We start from the raw sequence: 21901 nt of genomic DNA, 5'->3' as shown, positions 1-21901 counted from the left end.
CAGGGTGAAAATGTGATCTCGTGCATTCCTAAACGCACATGGGAGCTGTTAGTCATCAACTAAACTTACCCTTCCATTCTGTAGCCTTGCAAGCAACACAAAGGTCAACAGTACGATCCAAAATGAAGACAGCCATTCGAATTACTGACCACATATTTACTCCTCAAATTCTCAGCAAATGTAAGCAGCATTAAGACTTTGAAGCCTACTGACAGCAAAGAAAGGCTTCAGGGACGAACTCAGCACCCTTGAAGCAGGCAGGAAGTAGTTGCATGATAGGTAAAACTTAGGAAGCTAAAGTGGATTGTATAGACAGTAGCCACAAAGCCTAATTGATTTCAACTGTTACCACTCGCCAAACACAGGGCTAGCTTGTAAAGTTAAAATGAGTTAACAATGGACTCTGCAGACCAGGACACGCAGAATTGCTGGCATTTTTTCTGTCATTATTTTTAGTTAAAAAAAAAAAATGCACTGCCTTCGGAAAAGAAAATCCTGAACGTTTACAAATAACTCCAAAGACCACCAACTCTACTGCTGAATTTTAAACTAAAAAAATGTCTGTTGTGTTGAAATTGCTAGAATACAAGGGAATAGTACACTCTACATTCTCCACAGGCAAGTAGCCTGAGATTGTGCATTTTATTCCAGTCAGTGGAAGAACTAGTCTTCCTATCATTAACCCAAAACTCAACACTAGCCATATCACTTAGTAAATAATAAAGTGGGGTTAAGTTAGAGGTCAAATACGAATGAGAAGCTGAAATCCAAAAATATTTAAATTCAGAAACATGATTAGTACATACTACCTTCTGAGTTCAGAGCCACAGAAGTTACCCTCTACTGTCATCTACTGCGCAGTAATCTGTATAAAGAACGAGAGCCCAGAATTGAAAGCAGAATCTACCCTCTCCACTTAGGGCAATTCTACACTTCTTACCACGTGGTTGTCTGATGAAAGTGAGATTTCTAAAATGATTCTAACACAAATGTTGTAGATCTGTGCGTGCAAACTAGTGCCAAATTACGTCAAAAGAGAAGTTTTTACGTGGTAAATCTGGACTTTGCCAGCTATCAGGCTTGAGTTGCCCAGCAAAGAACTGTCCATTCAACTCAGATGTGTCCTCTCTGCAGAAATACAGTTATCACTTAAGAAACAGAGCTGTTAACACAGTCATGCATTAAGCTTTCCTCCCTATAGATGAGGAACTGCCCGTGGATCCTGAACCATCCGAGACGAGTGGAGAGGGGGAAGCGGAGGCAGGTGGTGTGAACTACTACAGCAAATAAAGTAATTCCACACATGTATTATTCTAATTTATATTTTATTGCATTATGAAAATAATACATTTGGCAAAGTAATCTAGGCTCCAAGTTGAACTAAAAGAAAATTCTGAAGTGTACTGATTATTTTTTTTAATGTGAAATATTCAGATGTAGTCTAACCAATACATACTAGCATTCTTATTAGGCCAATAATCCAGTAAACCTAATTATAATAATTCCATATGAAATTACAAGGTGCTTTTGCATTCATCCATTTTATGATTAGCACAAATCTCAAGACAGAACTGAGCTTCATTTGATCAAAACCAATGTGTTTAAGAAACTCCTGTTCAGAAGACAATTTGAAACACTACAGAAAATGTTTATTTCCTTTGGTTCTAACAAGTTGCATTCTCATCCTTACAAGTCACATGTCCCATCATCAAGCACTCTAGCAGCTTTAGATTCTGCCCAAGTACCTTTAGAAGGAAACTAGTATATGACATTTACATTACTTGAAAAACTGCTGATTTTACAAATGCAAAAATGCGTAAAAACATGCCTATCTACACCAGCAAAACAAAATACTTGAACCTCCATGTCTTAACAGGCCATACCTCCCGGCCCAGGATTTCTGGGACGCCTTGCCAAGGCAAAGCGTTATAGCTCCCTGAAGGGCAACTCACTGCTCTGGCCACACTTCTGAAAGGTGTAGTTACAGGAAATCCTAAGCAGATTAGTTCAATTGATCTAACAATCAACATTTAAAATATAACATTTTCCACTACTCGTTTCTGTTTCTGCTACATTTTCAGAACTGAAAAGGTATTTTTAAACTTTTTACAAGGGAAAAGTGCTAAAAACATATGACATATATATTCTCACTTTCCTCATCAGCATTTCAAATTCTTTTTATATGTTAGGTTCAGAGTCTAGAGTCTAAGAAGTAAACAATCTGCTCAAGGCCAAAAAGGAAAATATTTTTAATCACCAAGGTCGATTCTTCATTTAGATCTTTTAATATGACTTTGCTAATGTGTTAAGAAAATGTGCCTAAAATAAGCCTTTTAAAAATTCACATCTGAATCAGTTACTATTAGAACTGACATTTTCATGAAGCAAAGCCTGTGTAAGTGCACCTATTCACACTTGTGTCAATTTACTTCCAAATGGACATCAGTATCTTAAACCAGCTGAACAAGGTTTCCCAGTTTAACTACAGAAGTATTCCACCTATCCTAAAGAAAATATTCCATGAGTATTCAACAATTATCTGTATAAACAGCAACAAGTTTGATCTATGATCAACATATGAATATCTAATAAATATTAAAACTATTAAACTATAGATTAAAATGCAGATCTCTCATAGAGTTAAGTGATGGCATTTTGGTACATTCACCATTATTGTACTTTATTTAATAAAGAAATACACTTGCCCTTGCAAAAATAGCAATTGCAAGTTTACAAACAAAACCACAGACCTCCAAGTCATGATGGTAAATCTTCAACTTATAACCAACAAAAGTAAATCAATTTGTTTACAAATGGTCCATGGCACAATTAAAATAAAAAATATCAAAAGGTCACAAGATCTTAAAGAATAGGTTTATTGACAATAATTTCATAAATATTCTAAAGAAAATTTCAAAATTTCTAAACTTAAAATGTTTAAAATCTGTTCTCATTGGCAAAATATCCCTCAACAAAATAAAGTAATAGATCACTACAAATGAATGTCACATTTAAAATTTGCTTCATTTTAATATTTTTTGCAAAATTAAAAAAAAATTACAATGTGTGATTTTTCTCCTCTCTTGGGTACAGCAAATCAATATTCAGTTTTTATTTCAACTATTAGACACATTCATAAATATATCAACTAGCTGCTGTGAACCTGACGGTCAAGTCAGTCAGTAGTATATTACTCTACAAACATAAACAGAGCCAAATCATTTTGGTATTTTTAGTTATAGCAATTTAAGTAGTCAAAACGTAAAACCTGTGGTTGCTGCCCAAATCGCCCCAAAGCATAGGATACAGTGTCAGAAATTGTTTGCATCACTTTTATAAGTTCATCTGTGTACTTCAGGTATCTGAAACTAAAAAAGGGATTCTTTCATATTTTGATAAAAATGTACTCGAATATTTCATAACATTAATATTTATTGCTTTATATGAATACTGTATTGAAAGCCCAAGCATTCAGTTTACACACAGAAATTATACAATTATATACCGCTTCACAAAGGCAGTGAACACATTACATTCTACAAAATCTACTGTACAGAAATTTAAAAATTCTAAATATCAAAAGGTACAGCTGAAGAAACAGGTATAAATTTGGCAGCCAGTAATTTTGACAGGGAAGTTGCAGCTTGCATGACTTTAAATAAGTGAATTGAAAATATTGAGTTTAGAGTAATCATTGTGCTTTGTGTTGATCTGAAAAATATAACACTGGCTGTCAAAGAAGCATGTTCAAAAATATTTAATTCACTTCAAAATGTCATACAAATTATGGTGGTTTCTATGCACCCTAAAGCTTCAGTCATTTAGCTCCGGTACATTACTAAAGTAATATATTAATTCTTCCAGTACAGTGGTGTTTCATACCATTGAAATCTGCATACTCTAGAATAATTTAGAAACAAATGTGTAATATTCACAATGTTCAGAAAAGCAAGCAAAAGGTTAAGGAACCTGCCCAGTTCTTCTGAGATGGTCTCATGTCAGCTTTTATAAGCATTCATTCTACAAAACAGTAAGCTAAGTTTGAACACAATTTCCAAGATAAAGCACATTTTTTTCTCATAAATAATGAAGTCTTTTTCTCAGGCACCTCAGAAGTATACAAAAGAATTTTAGTTTGAACAGATCTCTTGGAATGTGTTTAACCTGGTATTTCAACAGACCTAAGATTTCCAGGGTTTCACAAGGGCCAGATTTTATTTGAATTACTCGAAGAAGAGAAAGAAACTGTCTTCTGAAAGAGGTGAACTCAATCATTATCAATAGAAAAAGTATCCACTGTATTCATCTCTTATAGAAACAGAAAAATATAACATTTCCCCCCTTAGAATAATATATATATGTATATATGACTTAAAGTTCCATTGTACATAGTCAAACAATAAAATCTGGAAACCAGCATGAAACCCTATAATTCACATGTTAAAATGTTGAAACTATGTGAAACTGCTAGAGCTGTCAGAAAGAGACAAGACAAAAAGCTTTCTTGTGTATGTATCAACTAAATGGGATAATCTCCAAAAGGTTTTCAAAATTATAATTATTACCTTCCAGTTTAAAAACTTGAATTCTAAATTAAAAAAAAAATCTATACACAAACCACTGATTTGACGAGACCAAAAAAAAGTCAGCGGTAAGAAGGACCCAGAGGAGCTGATATTCACAGTTCTTACATGTACAACTCTTTCAGGATTTATCCCATAAAGTACTTTATTTTACAACCTGCTTCTCTTGTAAAACTAAAGGTCCACTTTATTACATAAAAGTTTTATACAGTGTAAAACCAGAACTGTACGTAAAATACTGCATCTAAATGTTTCTACATTGTTAGTCTTGCTCCATTGGTTCATCTGTGACTTCTGTGGCTTTGTCATCATTTTCCATGGATGATTCTGAGAGAATCTCTCCAGTTTTACTGGAATTGGATCCTACTATTTCTTCTGTTTCATGGCAAGCAGAACCACTACTTACAGAGCCTGTATTTGCACTACCTTCAGAATGTAAATCTTTCTCAGCTTGAGTCAGATCAGATTCCTCCATTTGATTATTTTCCTCAGAAGTCTCTTCATTCACAGTTAAGGCATCATCAGATTCTTTTTCTTGATTTTTTCTTTCTGGGATCATTTCTCTTGATGTCATAAAAGATTCTAAAAATAAGCAAATGTTGTTGTAGTTAAATTTTATTTTCAAAATACCTCCACAGTTAAGTTTCATGAATTCTGATATTCTACAGTTCAAATCATATCCCCTGAAACTCAGCAGCAACTACATACAGGTGGGAGAAAAGCCCAACATCAGAATTATAAAGAGTTCCATTATGTTAAATTCTTTCACGCAAAAGTGAAGTACAAGAATTTGAGGATCTCCTTACTCCACCCTTTTACAGATGGTCTCTAAATACCTTCTTCTTCCTCTTCATCCTCTTCTTCATCCTCTTCCGTACAGTGCTGCCTGGTACAACTACTTTCCTTGTCTTTATCCTGAGATGAAGATGATGCTTCTGTTCCTTCTACCATAACTGAAGAAATTTCACTGGCAGATGTTTGACTGGCCATCTCTCTGACTTCACTTTCTTTGTCAAATCTGAGTCTTTTTACCTCACGCCCCTCAGCTTCCACAGCATCTTCATCTGGGTGTTTATTTTTTATAGGGCTCACTGAGGAACCTTCTGATTCAGATGTCAGAGAGTCACTGTAAATGTTTTGTTAAAGTGTCATTAATAAGATCGTTTCTTCATCTTCTACACTCTATTTTTAAGGTCTAAATTTTTTAATTGTATTTCACTGTCAAAGTTAAATTATAAAAGCTGGGCAAAGAAAAACACAAGAGAATAATTTTGAGGAAACCTCAACTGCTTAACAAATATTTCCCACTAGGAACTAGTCAACAAGTCATATGACCTTTCTGTTCAAATCCCCAGTAAGTTACACATCCTCTTATAATAAAACTCTAAGTCTTCCATATGGACATAGTCTTTAAGTCTTTCCCTTAATGTGATGCAGAAAATTTGAGATGGGATATAAATACAAGGTTTCCTTTTATGATCTACAATGAGAAATTATTTACAAAATTTCAACTCATTTACAAATAGCTTTTCTCTTTTCAAGTAACTTTTAAAAACAAGAAATAAAATGCATCATGACTACTTTACTTTCTTAGGACTCTATTATAAACAGGATCTCCCCAAACTAGCAATTTTAAGCCTTTTGTATGCCCATCTTCAGCATGTGCTAATGATGCAAACAGAAGCTATAGCTCCTACAACCACAATAAAACCTTGTTCTACCCCTCAAAACAATTCTCAATTGTAAATGAGTGCTGAAAACCATCAATAAATGTTAACATTTTATGAAACATGAAAACATTTTTTGTTTTTAAATATAAATCACATACAAACCTGTGATTTTTGTCCTCATTTTGCTGTAAGTTTGACTCTTTGCTGTCTGTGCTCTCAGGCAAGCCATTTGTTGTCATGGGGACTGACAAAGAAACCTTTGGTCGATTAAGTGGCCTAGGTGTTCCAGGCCCATTTATATTAGACCTACGGTAAGATAAATGAACATCATTTTCCCATTTTTGTAAAAAGTCACCCCTCCCGGGGCCGGCCTGGTGGCGTAGCTGTCAAGTTCGCATGCTTTGCTTCGGCAGCCCGGGGTTCGCGGGTTCAGATCCTGGGCGTGGACCTACACACTGCTCATCAAGTCACACTGTGGCGGCATCCCACACACAAATAGAGGAAGATTGGCACAGAAGTTAGCTCAGGGACAATATTTCTCACAAAAAAAAAGGGAAAAGAAGAAGAAAAAGGTCATCGCTCCCAAGGTTTGTTTATACGAACACATCACAAAAGTTTTTGCTGAAATTTTGACTTTCAGATCCATGGGTTACCAAATTAACTAATTCTGTTTAGCATGTCCTGTTTCCTCCTTAAAATGCCCAATTTTTTAAAAAGTATATTGAACCTGCTACTCAAAATTAGGAAAATGCAAATTCTTTGGATATTAAAAATCAATAATCTCACCTCTCAGTATAACTTGGTGAATTTCCAGGAAACATAACACCATTCATTCGATTTAAACTATTAGAATTGTTTTTCCTATGAGAAAAGAAAAAACATTGTTATGGATGGTTTACTTCTTTAATTTTGACTAACAATCACAAGTCTGCAAGATCTTTTGTGAGATCTCACTGTCACAGAACCAAACAAAATGACTTCTTCAAGAAATAACATAATTATGGGATTATCTTATTATCTCATTTAACAACACAGGTATATTCTTGAAAGAGTTTTAAAACAACTTCGCTAGGGGCCGGCCCCCTGGCTTAGTGGTTAAGTGCGCGTGCTCTGCGACTGGCGGCGCAGGTTTGGATCCCGGGCGCGTACCGACGCACTGCTTGTTCGGCCATGCTGAGGCGGCGTCCCACATAGAGCAACTAGAAGGATGTGCAACTATGACATACAACTATCTACTGGGGCTTTGGGGGAAAAAAGGAGGAGGACTGGAAATAAATGTTAGCTCAGAGCCGGTCTTCCTCAGCAAAAAGAGGAGGATTAGCATGGTTGTTAGCTCAGGGCTGATCTTCCTCACACTCACACACACACACACACACACACAAGACTTCACTGTTATTGTCTATGAAATCAGAGATATTTTAATCTTAAACCAGCGTTTCTAAACAGGGGGCAACACCTTCCTCACAACCCCGCCCTGCATCCCCAGGGGACATTTGGTAATGTTTGAGGACATTTTTCAGGGGGAGAGAGGGACACTACTGGCATCCAGTGGGCAGAGGGCAGGGACACTGCTAACCCTCCTGTAATTCTTTCCAGGACATCCACTCATAAAATGTCAACAGTGGCAAGGACTGTGCCCTGAACTGACACCTTAACTTGCTATATAAATCTTGACAACTGGAAACACTTTTCCATCATGAAGAGGAATGTCATCAGGCAGCTATTCCAAACCTAAGAGTTACGCCCTAGAGATGCCCTGGAAAAGTATCTAGGATGGGATCCCAGGGCCCTAAGTGCCATGACAGTCCCTAAATCCAACAACGTTAAGACTACAGTAAATCACCGATCTCTTTAATCCAAATCCCTTTACTACAAAAACACGTAAGTAATGTTATTAGTAACACTCTACTTTAGGGACTGGGTAATAGATTCACAAGTATTTATAAACGTTATTGTGTTTAATTACATGTAAAATAAATGCAACCTATTTTAAGACTAATATATTAGAAATGATGTAATAATTAGAATATACTAGAAACAGAAAAATCTCTATACTTACTCTGAAGAAGGATAAACACAGCTAACAACCATCACATTCTGCAATAACAAAAATTGGTGATTTAAAATGAGGGAAAGTACTACAACATCAAGTTTAATCATTTGTTTTTAATTTCTCAAAATCACCCTGAAGTTAAGTTTCTATTTACTCAAATTTTACTAAGAAAAGAAAAGAAATGGTTAAAAATGAAAACTTCCAATCAAGCAACAAAAACTAAAACAATAACAAAAGATCAAAATCTAATATCCTACTAAACCATTTATTTTTTTGCCAGTCTTATTTTTTTTACTCTAGTTAATTTGAAGCCCTGACATTATTTACATGTAATAGAGCAGAACCATGCTCTCTTATTTTAGATAGAATCACCCCAAGATATTTAGAGACTGAAGTCTCTAAATATCTAAATATCTAAAAATCTAAATATTTAGGCAGAGTATAATGAAGTCCTTCATAAAGCAGTACCGAATCCAAGGCTTGATGTGTAGCAACATAAACCCCAAGGAAAGAGACTCAAATCTCTTTTATAATATCATCTTCTTGCCAATAACTTTATTAACAGTCAGTAGTCACTGAAAGTTTACTATGAGCCAAAGTAAGTGCTTTACATTTAATCATCCTCACAGCCCTATTACTATCCACATTTTACAGATGAGGAAATCGAGACTTAGGTTAAGTAACTGGTCCATGGTCATACAACTACGAAACACTGATTTGAAGGCAGGGCCACTCCTGGTATGACTACTGTGGCACTGCCTCTTCATCCAAAGATCACCAAAATGTAATTATTAAAAGTCCCTGAGCTGAAATATAAGTACTGACGAAAGATCTCAATATCCTGCCCTTCAGAAATTAATTTGAGCACATAGAAGCTCTACAAAACATAGTAATCCACCAAGGCCCTAAGATCTACGGTAAATCACTAAGAAATGGTTAGGATTCCTGCTCCAAGGGTAAAATAAATTGAATTTGAATTAGAACCTTAAAATGAACACTGGACTATATTTTAGGATCAATCACCACCTGAGTGAATTAGCAACCCATTGGTCCAATCTTGGTTCCCACAGAACTTACTTCTTCTTTCTTCATTCCAGACAAGTAAATTTCTTACTTTTTAATACCTCAAATACCTTGATGTCTTTGTTCATCACGTTGTTTCCTTTGTCCAGAGTGCCCTTCCCTTATTACTAACATCTCCTCACTCACAGAAAAGCTAATGCTTCCCTCATTCTTAAATCTGACCTGTATCTTTCTCAATATCTAATTTAAACACTTTGCATCAGCGATTTCCCAAACTTGTATCCCTCTGAATTCCAGAACTGAATAAATTCCGTGGATTAACAAGTTTGCAAAACACTCTATTAAAGTTAAAATGTCAATTATAAAACTTCACAGAACCTTTAATAAGTTGATGTATACAATGAATTTCCAAGAAACAATAATGTGCTTTTCCCAAACTTAATTGATCACAATCCCTCCTCTGCCCCCTCCTATTAAAATCTCTCCCTGAAACTTAGAACACAACTCGGAAAATAATTTAGGAAAAACTTCAGGTAGGCTGAGAAACCTATTTCAAGAAAAGGTGCCTGAAACAGATCTTACTCAGTGTTCTTTTCTGAAATCTATTATGCTACAGTATAATATAATTCCAATGATAAAATAATACCTTTTCTACTCCTCTGAGAAATTTGTCTGTTCCTGTATAGTTTCTCCTTGGATCTGTCAGCAATTCACATAGTCGCTGAATAGTAAAAGGGATACTGCAAAAGAATATAATTTTATATTTTGAGGCCATTAATTACCAAGAGAATTAGAACATTACTATACTTGCTATTTAAAGCTTTATCTAGTCACCCATGTGTTAAGCTACAAAAGAAAATGAGGGAAATGAATGGATGAGTCACTTAAAAATAGCCAAGACAATAAGCACACCTGTCTTTTTATTTAACAAGAAAACCATTTTCCCTTCCTTGCTTTAAAAAGCAATAAAAAGGAACATCCAAAATTAACAAAAAGCTTCAAAACTGAGAAAAGTGTTTGCATTCTGAATTCTGATGATTCAATTTTAAGTTTACAAGCAAAGGAACACAAATAATAATAATAAAGTTAGAGTTTATTTTAAGACAGAAACTTTTCCCCAAGCGTTCTTTTGCACACACAGATTTCCTTCAGCATTCAAATAAAACTACAAGCGTTTTGTTATTGGATAAAATAAGACAAGTGATTCCAATGAAAAAGTATTATAAATATGGCTCTGCTCCATAATTACAACTTTATATACAATCTACATATTTCATCAAACTTAAAATCATTTTATAAATATAAAATGATTGAACATATTGTTAGCATTCCTCAGAACTACAATCTGAACAGCAAACATGAGATTAGATATGACAAATGCAGCTAAAAAGCACAAACTTCAGACTCAAGTATCTGCAATACATATCTATTTCTTCTTCTTATAAAGAGAATTACAAAGCCTCAAATTATTAGAGTTAACATTCACCAAGTTCTTTACTGTTTATAGGCAGTTTGACACAATACTCTCTCCCACAAGGTAAGGCAGCGATTGAGTAATATTGCCAGGACTCACACCCAGTTTCCCTAATGTCAAATCCCATGTCCTCCTTTCCACTATACCACACACATTTAAAATTGTAAGTTTATTTTCTAATCGGACAAACTACATTTAGTTCTCATATTCTTAGCATCAATACTATTCTTATGTTCTTATAAAGTCAGTGTAAGATTGACACCAAATTTTGAAAACGTACAGAGTAAATGTTAAATAAAAACAAACATTTTAGTTATCTGAGAGACCAAGAATCAATCTTGAGACTTCTCAAGTAGCATCAGAACCTAAAAGTCAGAAAACCATCATTCTGCCAAAAGACTGGGCACTAACTAAAGATGAAATGTTTGCCTGATATCACAAATATTCAGAAGCAATTAGAAATACAGAACTTCTCTGATGTTCATCATGACTGTCATAGGAAATTCCTTTGCGTTTCTGAGAAAAATACTCTTCTCCTTGCTTTTGAAAATCTATTCAGAGTGAAGTATACTGTCAAAACTAAGAATTTTTAAAATGGAAAAGAGAAGCAGAAGGCACACCACTAACATTACTAATAATGAAACAGTAAACTAACACATCTACTTTGTTCATTCCTATAAAGAAACACATACTTGGAAACCTACAGCTAACATACAAAACAACTGTTAACTCCATTAAAAAAAAAACTTAAAGCATTTTCCCAAGCTACATATATAACAAATATCATCAGTTTCCAAACTGTCTTTTCTCATGTTTGAAAGCTTCTTAAGGGCAGGATCTCTTCACATATGTTATGTTCAATATATAATGTATTTTTTACACATCTATCTGAACTGCACAACATGACTGCAGAGTATTAGTGGTACACCTGCACCTTAGCCCCTCTTCTAGTTCACTACTCCCCACACCTAAAACACACCCACCACCTATTATGCTATTCCCTCAATTACCTCACAGTGATACTGTAATTAAAAGTTTATACATTATTCAAAAATAAACAAAATAGCACCTAGTGTTAAGAATATTCAAACAGTACCTAACTGGCAAATACTTCAACAGATATTATCTAGTTACATCTTTTCCTCCAACCAAATTTCTTTCAAAAAACACCAAAAACTAGTATGTTCTCTTAAATTAAAATTAGCTTTAAAAGACGAATAACCTCCTATTTAATAACGGTTACACTAAATGTTTTCGATAATTTTCTTTAGGAAGGTAAGTAAAACTGTAGCCAATTATTAACACCGTATGTGTTGGTGAATATTAATACTGCTTTTAGGGGAAAAAATGTATTATGTTTCCATAGCAATGTCAGCAATAATAGCCAATGATAAAATGAGTTTACAGTCTTAAGACACTTTCAGAAGCTTTTAAAGTCATTTTACCAAGTGTCCAATAGATGGCACTAAAATGTCATACAACGCGTCCTTCCTCACATGAACAGGCTAAAATACATAAATGGAACACTACTCGTAAATAAAAGTATCCATTGAAAATGCTAATATAATTTTGAGAACTGCATTAAAAGGTTTCTTTACAGTTTCTACTTTTTAACCTTTTATATAAATATGAAGCCTACTGTAAGCTAGAAAAACTTACTTGCCAAGCAGATAGACATGTAAATAATTACAATTACAAAAACAAATGCTAATAAAATTGTGTACACATGCTATGACAATAGAATAAACTATATGCCAGGAAAGCAAGCATGAACCTTAATTGGAGGCAGGTCTTTAAAAGGAGGCATAGGAATAAACCAGATACACAGATCCAGAAAGAATGCTTGGTACAACTGTATGAAAGGTTTGCTTGCCGTTACTCTTCCATTAGACATAGCACATAAAATAGTTTTCCTGAAAACATTAAGGCTTTTCCCAATAAAAATCACGGGCTAAAGACACATGTGCTAAGAAGAAAAAATGCACGCTACCCACTCTCAATGAAAAATCTGAACCAGAATCCCCAGATTCGGGCGAATGGAGGAAGGATGTTCATTAGCAAAGGTAGATTGTAAAATAAATAACTCAGTAGAAAAGTATTCTGGGTTATTTCAAGTAAAATACATTCAGTTTACTCTGCAATATATTACCTTTTTTGCCCAGACAGTAAGATGAAAAACTAAGATTATATAAGGAACTAAAAAAAAAGCTTTTAAAAAAGACATGACTAGCTAGCATTAAAAAAAAAAAGTATGCCTACAAAATCCAATAAAACTTGGGAGAAAAAAACCAAAACCACATATTAAGTAAAGGATCCAAAAGTAAGAGGTCCTTTCAAATGGTATTACTCAGAAGCACTACAGAAAACGGTCAACCAGTCCACTTTTAACGTACAAATTATAGAGCAGTGTGGTTAAAAAACAATACTGGCTAGCCCACGGGGAGACCTTGGCCAAGTTGACTTTACCTCTCTTAAGGCTTCATGTCCTTATCTGGAAAACAGGGATTCTGATAGTGTACTTCTCACATGATTGTCATGAAGACTAAACATGACATGATATATATAAATCACTTAACAGCACGTGAAATATTTTGTAAAGTGTTCAATAAATCTTAGTTTCTGCCATCATCCTGATCCCATCTACTATTTAATGAGACTGTGGGAAGGCACAAACACTCCAAAAACCAACTACAGACAAACAAAATCAAAAAGTATATCTTTGTCTTTAAAAATATTTCTTTTAATTCCAAGGAATGCAACTAACTCCGATTAAAGAGGATCACGCATTTTACATTAGCTATATATCTTGATTTTACCGCAATCTGTCCCCATTTACTAATTAAAAAAAAAAAAAAAAAGATCAAGTCTTGTATACCTGAAAGCTATGGCAATTTAAATATCAAGAAAAGCTACCGAACATCAGAGAAAGACATCTAAGCATAAATTAGCAATTCAATGCTATCTTTTAAAAGATAGAAATTTTAAACACTAAGGCTAAGCCATAAAGGAATAATTTCCCATCTTATATTTTAATCTGAGATTAGACTATAGTTTGACTAAAATCTTAATCTGTTTTAAATGTTTCATCAATAAGATGTACAAATATTCTGGATATATACCAAGGTATTCAGTTGGACAAAAGGTATTCAGAATATATAAAAAAAAGAAAAGTAAATTTCATTCAGACTCTAAGAAAAAAATCAGATAAATGACTACCTTACTCTATGTTATACAAGCAACTTTCTTCATGAAAAAGATAACAGAATATAAAATATAACACAGAGGTCATTAAAGTAAAAAGCTACATAATCATAAAATCAGACATCCTGTTAAAACAGCCAATTCACTTTTGTTTTATGCATAAAAATATGGTTTTTACTACATCTTTATTTTCTGACTATTAATGGCCACATTTATACTGTGCCTCAGTTAACACAATTACGTAAGTCAGACCTGAACTATTTAGGTGCAAACTAACTTAAATCTCTCTGTTATCCAAGACTGAGAGATATTCAGTTTTGTTTACTCTTAAGTACTACAAATGTCAGAAATACCATTGGAATCTGTGATATTATCTTTACTTAAAGCAATGTGCTCTTTCTGTACTAAGGCTTTAACATTTGTATAAATATACACATACATAAACAGTCTTATGCATGTATTTTACACCTCAAATCAAATGTCAGAAATTCTGAGATTTACTGAAAACAACATTATGAAATGTCATGTATTAAAAATTAACAAAATGAAGAATTAGCCTCTTTCAATGATGGTAATAACTCTAAACTAATATAAGTAAACTAATATCTGCACCATTGCCCATTCCAAAATAACTCTACAGCAATTGTTGATGTTTTTAATCAAATTAATTACCTTTTATAGTGCCTAGAGTAGTCAGAATTATTTTACTTGCATCCAACAAAACTGTCAAGAAAAAATTAGATTTCTGCTAATTCCTATCTTTCAATTTTAAAAATTTTATTAGAGAGAACATCACATCAAACCGTATTACCAGGAGACAAGACAAGGTGGGGAGTAGAGTAAGGAGGGAAGGCTACTAAATAATTCTGATTCTCAACTAGTTATGCCAAGGAGAAAAAAAAGGAGTGAAGAAAAAAGAAATAAACACATTTTAACTAATAGATTCAATATACCCAACAAACATCAATACAAATAATTAACAAAAAATGCAAAAACTATTTTTCCCAACTGAGGAGCAGAAAATTCAGCAAGCAATAAAATAATTAAGGGAGTAAGAGAACAAAGTAACAAAAGGCTTGAACCCATTCTCTACCCCTGAATAATCTCGAACCAACTGTAAAGCAAGCAATACAAAATCAAAAAAGGACCATGTGTTTTATAGCTACAATCCAGATTTAAGAGTATAAAAATCTCATATATGACCTTTAAAACAAGTATGAAGACGTAAGCTCTCGGGTAAAGAAACTTACAAGAGGTGTCTGTGTTCATGCATACACACACAAAACAATCATGTAAAAGTTTTCAGGGCTAAGCAAAATCTGGTTAATCACGTATATTACAATAACTTTGGAGAAAATATTCAACAGTCAGACTATCATGCCAAAAGATGATAAGCACTCCTCAGCTGTGACTATACCTGCCTAAGAGACGATATAACAAAGATTTTTAGGTATTAAATGGTTGTGCACTTTTTCCAGACTCCCTCATAAATACAGAGCCATGCTACTTTAGTCAACTGCCCACAATAAGTGAAACTTCCTGTTTATTTTAGAGAGGTCTTAGGTCTAACACCACTGTCAAAAGAGCGGCAAGACTTCAATGATTAATTTACTTTTACATTCATTATTCTTCCCTTCTAAACTTAGAGGACATAAAAAGGTCTTTTGAAAACTATTAGGCATGTAAGTTACATTCTCTCTACCCCTCAAAATCCCTCTTTGTGTCCCATTATAGGAATGAACTTGTAGCTACTAGCAGTTTCTAAATTATATTCACAGTGTCTATGATAGGAAGAGGATTTTCACAAATGGCCCTGGTTTGACTAAGCCCATACACTCTTGTTCATTATAATCCCAAGCAGAGGGCATAAAATGGCAACAAGTATCTTTTAATCCACCAGTCCATTAAAGTTTCTGATTTTGTTAATTTTAATTTTTGGTGTTTCTCACCTAAGAAACTGTAACTTCAGTTCTGGGGGGTAGCTATAATCCATCTTCTCCTATAAAATTTTAAAGTTCAAAAGTAATTTTAAAAAGACAAGAAAATATAACTAAAAAAAAAAAAAAAACCTCAAGTATTCAACTATGTAATTCTATCTACCATGCCCCATTAAACAACATACAGATACAGAACTGTGCTCTTCTTCCTTTCATTCATTCATTCAGTATTGTTTGTTTGAGAGCCTCCTAGCTCAGGTATTCACTGTTCTAGGCCTTGTTTGGAAAAGACAGTTACCCCCTGCTCTCCAGAATCTTACAGTTCAGGAAATCAAGCAACAAGTAAATGGACAAATTTCTGTTTCAAAGAGGAAAAACGTGTATGATGAAAATATACTAAAATAATTTTAGAAAATGAATAATCTTTGTCATGACAAAATACTATGAAGCGTTTAGTACAGAGCTTTTATACTAATTAAAAAAGCAAACCAAAATAACAAAATAAACTTACCAATTAGAAAATTACCAGAAGATAAGAAAAACAAAAAAGGATATGAAATCACAATTCATAAAAGAGCCAATAAGGACACAAAAAGATATTCAATTTCACTTGCAATCAGAGAAACAAATCCACACACATACACAAAAATACTGAAGAATTACACTACCTGTACTTACATACACATAGAAGCATAAATTAACATTCTGTGAGGTCAATTTGGCAGTATCAATAAAAATTTTAAGTGTGCACACACTCTAACATTCATCAACACAAAAAGTATGTACAAGGATGCTCACTACAAGCACTACTTGTGACAGCCAAAAAATAAATGCCCACCACCAATGGGGATGGGGCAAACGAATTATACCTGTTCATATAATAGAAAATGATGCAGCCATTTCAAACAGAGAGACAAACAAAAGACAGAGCTGTAAAGTGTACTGACATAGGAAGATTCCCAACCTCTTCTAAAAGGAAAATACAAGCAGCGTATAACATGATCCTACTTTGATTCTTTCCTTTATGTACTCCTACAACATTTGGGGATCTTTTTAAAACTATGAACATGTATCACTTTTGTAATTTAAAAAGATGATCTATTACAAACAGTGGGAGACGTATACTAGAAAGAACAAACGCTCAAACTGGTCGAAAAAGAACAAAATGCCACTTCTACCCACTCTTTTAGCAAAACTTTTTTTAAAAACAACTAATTTATATATATTCAAACCACGAAATTGAAAAAGATTATAGACACGTTTCGATCTACCAATATATACCAATATATTATAATACAAAAAAGGTTAAATTTAAAAATAAAAAATATTAATGTATCACTGATAAAGACTTGGATTCTGCCTGATTGGGAAAAATGATTCATAAATTGCCACTCTGAAAAATCAAATTAAAAAAATATAAGTCCAAAATACGGTTCAAGACAGGAATGTTTTAAAAGCAATTATGTTTAAGTATGTTTAGACATTTAATGACTGTTCAGGTCAATTACCTGTTTTCCAGATTAAGAAATCACAAATATTTAGGTGTACTTAATAACCTACATATCTGTGTCTACTCCACTTTAATTTTAAAGAATTGAAAATGGTATTATTAATTCAGAATCACAAGTAAATTAGCTTAACATTCACAAAGCAGTGGTATGTGGCCTGTTTCACCTTAACTCTTATTTTTAAATGGTAGCCATAATTTATTGAATAAAAGATGAATCACCGTAATGTCTAAGTACTATCTATGCACTATTTATAAACAGTCCCTTATGTTGAACACGCTCAGTTCAATAGTAAATCTTACGCAACATACTTCTAATAACATAACATGTAACTTCTGAGTATGTGCTTAAAAAACAGTTAACTATTATTAACAAGGAACTACATGGATATGGTTAAATAACTTTCAACAGTACAACAGGGTACACACAGTGAAGATAAGTCTCCTTCCCATCCCAAACCCCCAGGGGCAACTATAATTGATGGACCTCAAAGATAAAGCTGTGATTTCTACCCCCCCAAAATATTTTAGCAACAGCCCCCAAACCAAAGCATAAGGATTTGATATTTTAAGCAAAATGCCTAAACTTAAAAACAGGGGAACGTGACATATAACAAAGGGTTGATTGACTTACACTATCTTGTTGCAAATCCCAAGTGATTAAATATCTGAAGAAAAGAATGAGACTGTTTATGCTATCAAAAAATACTCACAACTGAAATACCTTAAAATAAAATCTGCTCCTAAATATGAATTTATGGTTAACATATCCACAATTCACTAAATTTGGTATTGGCACCCCACACTCCAAACTGTTAATGCCAAACTAAATACCAAACAATTCAACTTCACCAACACTTCTTCCCTTCAAGAAAAGAAACCCTCAAAATGCAACATCCTAAAAAGAAAGTATTTAAAATGAAACAGAATATGAGACACAGCAACATTTTTTACAAGATTAGTTTTATTTTAGTGCAGAGTATCTTTTCAGCGCAACGTTTTACAAAGGGCTAAAAATGGTTACCTTTCGGTGGAGAAGAGAGACTCCAAAAAAATTTTTTTAAATAAAACATCATCACTAAGCAGAACACTTTCATAAATTGTTTTTTTCCATTTTAAAAGAAATGTGACTTATCTCAAATGATATACAGGTTCTATACAAAGTATAAGAATTTACAATACCAAATATAAAATGAAAAAAAAAAACATTAAAATATTTCCTGATAACTGAACGTTTCTATATACCCATTTAAAGTCTGATGCCAAAAGTTGTAAATATTTTAAATACTTGTAAGCTGAAAATCAACAACTACTATATATGTCACTAGAGACAGAATTTATTCTAATGGATAATCAGTTATCAAACAACCAGACATATCAAAATTTAAAGAAAAATATATAACGTTCTACTAAAAATTAAACCTTTAAAATAGTATTAAGTGCATACCCATTAAATCCAGTGACAATTTTCAGTATTCTTTCCTTCATTTCATCAAAGGGAATATATTCGACATTAGGGTTGGGAGGACCTCTTGGTTCAGGAGCTGAAGTTCTGAAATCATCCATCACTTTCTCCAGTTTGAAAATAAAATAGCCTTTAAATTGGGACCATTGAATCCTACAAGCAAAATATTAAAAAAATATAATACCATGTAGCTTTACAATTCTTGAACACAAAGCATAAATACAGAATTTACCATGACACTAATGCTAACAAAATTAAGAGCTGAATAAGTAGTAGCAAGAACGTTTTTGTTCAGTAGCATGCACCTTGCCTGACCAATCTGATTCACAAACTCCAATCTGTTTCCATCCAATTCTCCCAACTCCTGACCCAAACAAAGGCTAAATCTCTGATAAAAACCTTTAAAATAAAGTATCTCCGGCTGAAAGTCTACTGTGTGCTAAGTCCTATTCTTAGCATTTTTAAAACATTTCATTTTGACTCTATCCCTCATAACAAACCTAACTAGGGAGATGTTATCAATTTTACAAAGGTTATTAAAAACTGGCCAAAGTTCACACTTATAACTTTAAGTGGACGAGTCAGAATGACTACATACCCGAAGCTCTTAACATCAAAACTATAATGCCTACATAGACTAGTAAAGGTTTCTTGTCTTGTATCTGTTAAACAGCAAAAACAAGCTTAATTTCTCCTTTTTCTTTTGCTTTCAGCTATTATTTTCAGGATCCTTTGTCCTTTAAAAGGTATACATCATAGGTTCTATCCAACAGGTATCTGCAAGGTAAAAATATATAATTTCCTTGTGTACTTCTTCATATCTATTGATTTATTAATATAAACATCTTTTTATCCCTGTCCCCTCACATTTTACCACTAACATAAGGAAATTTTGTGATGATACCTGCCTGAACAGCCTAAACTCCAGGAGATGCAAGACTGCCAACCATTTCCTCAGACAGACAGAAACCATCAAGGGGAGTGCTGATCTGAAATCACTCTTCCATCCCATCCAGCGACCCTATAAGCTAGGGCAGCAGTTCTCATAGCGTGGGCCAAAAAGTCAAAGCTATTTTCATAAGCATAAGAGTTGACTTTTTCACTGTGTTAACGTATAACTGATGACACTTTAGCACAAATCAAGGCGGCAGTACCAGACTGTACTAATACTAGTCATCAACTTCACCACCACAAACTCACAGTAAAAAACAAAAAAAAGTTTCACTTAAAGTTTAATAAAACAAAAAAAAAATTTACTAATTTTATTAAATCTCAACCTCTGAATAAACAGCTTTTTAATATTCTGTAGAACAAAATGAGAAGTATACATAAAGGACTTTTGCTGCATATCAAAATACTACGGACATCTCAAGCAACAACAGTTGAACACTGCTGCCAACTGAACTAGCTATTTTTCATAGAAAGCCATTTTTACTTGAAATGACTGTCAAACAAATAATGCTTATTCAGACCAGGAGATATCTGGTAAACATTTTCTCAAAAATGAATGAAGGGAGTTGAGCACTTCAAGAGAAACAACTTAAACATTTGTAGCCATAATAAAATCTGAACCTTGAAGCAAGAAAAATTAAAAGTCTAGAAAATGTTTATTCTTCACCGTGAGCTTGGAAGGTTTCTGATACATTCCCAAGACATTTCAAAATCAATCCACGTTGATATAAAAGATATTGTGTGACACCCAAAAAAAGCACAGGCAACAGAAGAAATACATAAAGTGAACTACAGCAAAATAAAAAACTTGTGTGTATCAAAAGACACTATCAACGAGAGTGAAAAGGCAACCCAGAGGGCCGGCCCCGTGGCTTAGCGATTAAGTGCGCGCGCTCTGCTACTGGCAGCCCGGGTTCGGATCCCGGGCGCGCACCGACGCACCGCTTCTTCGGCCATGCTGAGGCCGCGTCCCACATACAGCAACTAGAAGGACGTGCAACTATGACATACAACTATCTACTGGGGCTTTGGGGTGGGGGGGGGGGGATTGGCAATAGATGTTAGCTCAGAGCTGGTCTTCCTCAGCAAAAAGAGGAGGATTAGCATGGATGTTAGCTCAGGGCTGATCTTCCTCACACACAAAAAAAGGCAACCCAGAGAATGGGAGAAAATATTTGCAAATCACATAACTCATAAGGTGTTAATATTCAGGATATATAAATAACTGCTACAACTCAACAACAAAAAAACAAACAACTTGATTAAAAAATTGGCAAAGTACTTGAATAGACATTTCTCCAAAGATACACAAATGACCAAGAAGCACATGGAAAGATGCTCAACATCACTGATCATTAGGAAAATGTAAATCAAAACCATAATGAGATAGAACTCGACATTCATTAGTTTGGCTATTATCCAAAAAACAGAAAATAAGTACTGGCTGACAAGGATGTAGAGAAATTAGAACGCTTGTGCGTTGCTAGTGGGAACATAAATGATGAAGCCACTGTGGAAAACAGTCTAGTGGCTCCTCAAAAAAATCAAAGAATTACCATATGATCCAGCAGTTCCATTTCTGGGTAGATACCCAAAAGATTTTAAAGGAGGGACTCAATCAGATACTTGTACAAAAATGTACACAGCAATATTACTCACAATGGCCAAAAGACGGAAACTACCCAAATGTCCATCAACAGACGAATGGATAAACAAAATGTAGTATGCATATACAATGAGTATACTCACATACAATGAGATACTATTCAGCCTTTAAAAAAAAAAAAGGAAATTCTGACACATGCTACAACATATACTAATCTTGAACACATTATGCTAAGTGAAATAAGCCAGACACAAAAGAACAGATATTTTATAATTCCTCTTCTATGAGGTATCTAGACTAGTTGAATTCAAAGAGACAGAGAGCATACAGGCATTTGCCAGGGGCTGGAAGAAGGGTAGGGTGAGGTGTTGATTGTTTTATGTAGAGAGTTTCAGTTTGGGAAGATGGAAAAGGCCTAGAGATGGATGGAT

The 21901-nt window shown here is 34.0% G+C and overlaps 1 protein-coding gene across 2 annotated transcripts in view; it reads right to left on the bottom strand.

The window, feature by feature from the left end:
* Positions 1–2860: 2860 nt before the first annotated feature.
* The window catches only part of LOC101388206 (serine/threonine-protein phosphatase 4 regulatory subunit 2), a 65929-nt gene continuing 46888 nt past the window's right edge, over positions 2861–21901 (bottom strand). For both annotated transcript variants that reach the window (XM_004419925.3, XM_087431349.1), the window contains exons 3-9: positions 18896–19066; positions 9976–10069; positions 8313–8350; positions 7040–7114; positions 6416–6559; positions 5420–5709; positions 2861–5165 (exon numbers count right to left, since the gene is read on the bottom strand). In XM_004419925.3, the coding sequence (XP_004419982.2) occupies positions 4846–5165; positions 5420–5709; positions 6416–6559; positions 7040–7114; positions 8313–8350; positions 9976–10069; positions 18896–19066 (1132 nt within the window). In that variant the 3' untranslated portion in view covers positions 2861–4845. The remainder of the gene's footprint in view (positions 5166–5419; positions 5710–6415; positions 6560–7039; positions 7115–8312; positions 8351–9975; positions 10070–18895; positions 19067–21901) is intronic.

This window comes from Ceratotherium simum, chromosome 5 (genome assembly GCF_057802395.1).
Source record: "Ceratotherium simum simum isolate JZ-2026a chromosome 5, ASM5780239v1, whole genome shotgun sequence".
In the NCBI taxonomy this organism is placed as follows: Eukaryota; Metazoa; Chordata; class Mammalia; order Perissodactyla; family Rhinocerotidae; genus Ceratotherium; species Ceratotherium simum.
Note: the sequence above shows the minus strand (reverse complement) of the source record. Positions and strands in the feature narration are given on the sequence as shown.